Source organism: Asparagus officinalis, chromosome 6 (genome assembly GCF_001876935.1).
Source record: "Asparagus officinalis chromosome 6, Aspof.V1, whole genome shotgun sequence".
Classification (NCBI taxonomy): Eukaryota; Viridiplantae; Streptophyta; class Magnoliopsida; order Asparagales; family Asparagaceae; genus Asparagus; species Asparagus officinalis.
In genome coordinates this window covers 2,811,977-2,816,780 of record NC_033799.1, presented here as the reverse complement: position 1 = coordinate 2,816,780, position 4,804 = coordinate 2,811,977, and the positions used below count along the sequence as shown (strand labels likewise).

Genomic DNA, 4,804 nt, shown 5'->3' with positions numbered 1-4,804 from the left:
ATGAATAGCCCATGGGCCTCCCTGATTTGCATTATTTTTTGTGCATAATTCATTTCTCTCTATCTCTCTCCTCCCTTATAGAGGGCTCATGTGCTCTCTATAGAAAAACCGAAAGGAAAAAATATCTTTCCGATTTACAAATTTCAAACAGTAAAATCAGAAATAAAAGAAAAGAAAATCATTTGAAAACGCGCCCCGACGAAGTGCATTTAATTACAGTATCTCTCTCAAATTAAGTAAGTTCCAAGCGTATGATTTTTCTCCCTCTTCTTTATCATTTCCCCTCCTCGGGAGTTGAGTCCCACGCAATCCTTTTTATCTCTCCCTCTCTCTCTCTCTCTCTCAAAACCCGAACCCAAATGTTGTCGGAGCCAAACCCAAAACCCTCGAAAACAATGCGAAACCCGCATTCGGATCCCAACCCGAACCCGTTAATCGACGGCATGCGCAGTCCCACCGCCGCCGCACCGCAACCGCCGAGATCCGCCCAAAAAGGCGGCGCAGGCGCGCAGGCCGGCGGCACTCCGCAGCTCAGGTGAAGTTCAGGACTGCGGGTTAGATCCTTGTCGGGTTTCGGGTAAGGAGGAGGCTGTCTCGGTGAGGAAGCTCGCTGCTGGAGTCTGGAGGTCGGAGCTGCTGGAGACTGAGGTGGGGCCCGCTGCGAAGGTACGAGCTTTTCTTGTTGTGGGGTTTGAGTGGCACAGAAAGTTTGACTCTTGATTGGTATTCACTTTTGGGTTGTTGATGGTATGAAAAAGTTTGCATCTTGATTGCTATTTTTTATTCGGTTTATTGGGTTTGTTTTGTGGGGCTTGCTGTTTGGGAGGAGGTGGTTTGATTTTCAAATTTTGCCTTTTTTTTGTTATATTTTGTAGAATGTTTTTTTGGGGGGCTACTGTTATGTCCATCATTTAGTAATTTTAATGAAGCTAGAAGATGCTGGTAATGGATTTTTTTTAAAATTACCTTCATTCAGAATGCGTAGTTTAGTTGTTTATTGCTTATCAGCAATCATGATGCTATGTAATGTGATTCTCCATATTAATCCAGTTTTACTGTAATTCTCCTAAAATGTGTCACACTTAATGTGTATATTCTTTGTCGAACATTGTATTAATTTTTTTCCTTGGTCAAGGAAGAAGTTCTTGGTATCTCCCACATTCTCTAATCTTTGACTAATTGCTTGCGATTGCTTTGAAGTCGATATGAAATACTAATTGCCATATAGTAACAAAACGCGAAAATGTCTAGTTTAAGTTTACTATTTTCTCTCATCCATTTTTGTTCTCTCTTTACTTATTTCAGCCTAATATGATCCATCAACAACTGCCGCGCGGTTCAAAGCATGGATTTAACCCAAAATACGACATTCTACACAAGGTAGTAAACATTGCGATGCTTGTGTTTTTAAAATATTTCCCCCTTATTGTTTATCAAATTCTTAAGTTCTAGTTTAATTTGGTATTCAGCATCAATCTTCTGCTGACCCTTCAATGGAGAGGGCAACAAAATGGGATAGGAAATGCTTGAATCCATCTACTGAGGTCTATCAATCATTTGATCACTTGAAGCTTCTTGTGGACCACCAAATGATCCAAGCCTCTTCTGTCGAAAACAAGCTCAAGGCCGAGCTAGATTGGGCAAAGGCTCGTATATCCAAGCTCGAGTCCAAGAGACACTCTTCGAAGAAAAAGATGGAACATATCTTGAAAAAACATGCGAAAGAGAAGGCAACATGGAGAATTACAGAGCATGAGAAGATTCAAGCTGTCATTGATGGGATGAAAGATGATTTGTGCTTTGAGAAGAAAAACCGAAGAAGGGCAGAGATCCTAAATTCCAAGTTGATTGATGAGCTCACCGAAGCCAAGAAGTCGGCAAAGAGATTCTTTCATGACTATGAAAAGGAGAAAAAAGCACGAGAGCTCCTCGAGAATGTTTGTGATCAGTTAGCAAAGGAAGTTGGAGAAGATAGGGAAGAAGTTGAAGAATCGAAGAGGGAATCTATAAAAGCACGAGAAGAATTAGAGGAAGAGAAAAAAATGTTGCAAATGGCCGAAGTATGGCGAGAAGAGAGGGTTCAGATGAAGCTAATTGATGCTAAATTAGCTCTAGAAAACCAATGTTCACAACTTAAAATGCTTCAAAACGAACTAGAATCCTTTTTGAGATCAAGAAATCGTATTGACTTTGACGATCCTGAGATCAAAGAGGCAGAATTGCTAATTAAGGCAGTAGCTGAATCTGTTAAGATTCAAGAAATGGAGGAGTTCAGATACCAACCTCCACCGGCTTCAGAGGATATACTTTCTATATTTGAAGATATACAACAACGAGAAGAACCTAAAGACAGGGTAGTCGAGCAGTGTTCCTCTAAACTACATACAGTTAGTCCTGCAACTGACATTTTCTTAGCTAAGCCTACAAATTTTAGTGCAGAAGAAGATGATAGTGAGTGGGAAACTTTGAGCCGTGGCGATTTAGGCTCAAGCAATTCTCTAGAAGGCAGCGACGAAACCAATTGTGGGATTAATGATCAAAGCTTTGGCCAGCGTCCACTGACAATGTCAAACATTACAAAAAGACATCATCAGTTGAGGTTTCAAAAGAGAAGATTTCAAATGGGGGGGTGAACGATATAAACTTTAGTCCGTCAAATTTAGAGCAATGGAGCTCACCTGAAACGGTGAACCCTCATGTGACAAAGGGGATGAAGGGGTGTATCGAATGGCCACGGGGTGTTCAGAAGCAAAGCTTGAAGACTAAACTCATGGAGGCGAGATTCGATAGCAGCAAGGTTCAGATTCGCCATGTCCTCAAACAGAAAATTTAGCATCAAAGCTGAAGCCCTGAATTCTTACTGGATTTTCTTGGCATCCATCAGGTAAAAACTTAAGATTCGTTACGGTGCAAATCTTTGTAAAATGAAGGTTTTGGTAGGTATATTAGTTGCTTTATGATTAACCCTTTTGTAAATGAAGAAGAGGGCTGTTCAAGAACAAGTACCCTCTCTGTATTTCGTTCGTGTATCCCTATAAAACAAGGTTCTTCTATGTTGATGTTTCTTGTACCTTCATTCAATTTAAAATTCAAAGCTCAAACCTCTTTCATCAATCAGTATGATGTGAATTGAGAACTCCCATATACTGACCATGTTGTGTACTTGAAATGTATGTCCACAATCATTCTGGCAATTGCGTGCATAGGTTGATGTTAGCATGTGTTTTCTGTCTAAATGTTGGAAGATGACTGGATTGATTGCTTAGGTTTTGATTCTATGAGCTGTATCAAGAGGGAATCCTATGGGAGGAAGAAAAGAAGGCTTAATTGATGAAGTTTATTTTATTAAGGTCGATATCAACAAGGACATTTTTTGGAGACATACAAAGAAGCATCACAAATGTGACCATGTTGGTGTCAATGTTTCTAAACTATCGCGTGCATGTTCCCCTATGGCGATGCCCATGTTTGGTGGGCGAGGTGCAATGTCCCATCAACTCAATAGATTCTTGGATTTTTGTTAAATGCAAAATCTTTTTGGCTCCTTCCCATATTGTAAGATCAAAAAATGCTCTTTTATTTTTTATTTTATTTTTTGGGTTACCTTCTAAGCTAGTTTTGAGCTAAATCAGTTTAGTTCTAGGGTAGGAGAGGGCCAAAACAAAACAAGCCTAACGTCAAAACGTAAGCTAACAAAATCATTTCGAGTCACAGTCCAGTTTTTTTGCCCAAACTAGAGGCAGGACTCACTCTGGTTTTGCTCCACTGAACTAGTATTGAGTGAAGTTGTCATTTTCGTCGAATCAAAACTCAGAAATTGTGGTGAACGAACCAGTAAGGTTTATTAAGTTATACTGACCTAGATATCAAAAATAAACTCATTGCTAATCGTCACATGGGAATTATATAACAAACCCATGGGGGGGGGGGGGGGGAAGGGGGGGGGGGGGGGCGTCAAACCATTCGCCATGATTTCAGGTGGATGCCTGAAGAAGCACTGGGGATTGCCGGACTTGTAAGGTCCTCTGCTGTAGATTAGCTTAATTTACAACCTAGGTTCTTATCAACAATGTTGGTTGTTATGGAATTTTTAACAATATTTAGGGCTTGTTTGGATTGAGGAGAATGAGGGTGAAGGGAAGTTAGGGGAACCATTCACCTTGTTTGGGAACACTTAAGAGGTGAAGTTAATTCACCCTAGTTCCCCTTGGTTCACCCCCTAATAGTATAAAAATTGTTACCCCCAAAATTGGGGTGTAACCAAGGGGAAGGGAACTCCCTTCCCTTCCCTTCCCTTCCCTTCCCTTCCCTTCACTCAGTTTCCCTTAACTTCCCTTCACCCCCTACAAATCTAAACAGGCCCTTAGACTATTTAAGTAGTTAAAGCCATGTTATTTGCTGTTGGTTGTTATTGAATTTTTAACAATATTTACAATATTTTTAACAATAGACCGACAGCAAATTGTCTCCGACATTTTATGGTCTTGGATTTTAATTGCATGTATCCTTCAATTTTATGGCTTACATTACAGTATTGATAGCAGCTGCAAGAAAACTGTGTTAGTTGTGTTACTACAAAACCAACGGATTGAATTGCCACAAATTGAAACTGCAGTTGTAAATTATACGACGAAATAGTTATTATATATGTAATTAAATAGTTTGTGGCACATTAAATTATGATTCATTTCTATTTGATCTGAAGTATTTTAAAAAAAAGAGATCAACATTGCATCAGTTTACTACATACGTTTGGAGTTAAAAATTCCAAATAACCACTGTGGAAATTTTAACAGTACGCAGT

The 4,804-nt window shown here is 39.7% G+C and overlaps 1 protein-coding gene across 1 annotated transcript; it reads left to right on the top strand.

Moving 5' to 3' along the window:
- LOC109845247 (uncharacterized protein At5g41620-like) lies at positions 532–3,114 on the top strand. The gene is given in 4 exon segments (XM_020414468.1): positions 532–666; positions 1,306–1,380; positions 1,470–2,540; positions 2,543–3,114. Coding segments are annotated over 3 exon segments (1,431 nt in total). The 5' UTR covers positions 532–666; positions 1,306–1,311; the 3' UTR covers positions 2,834–3,114.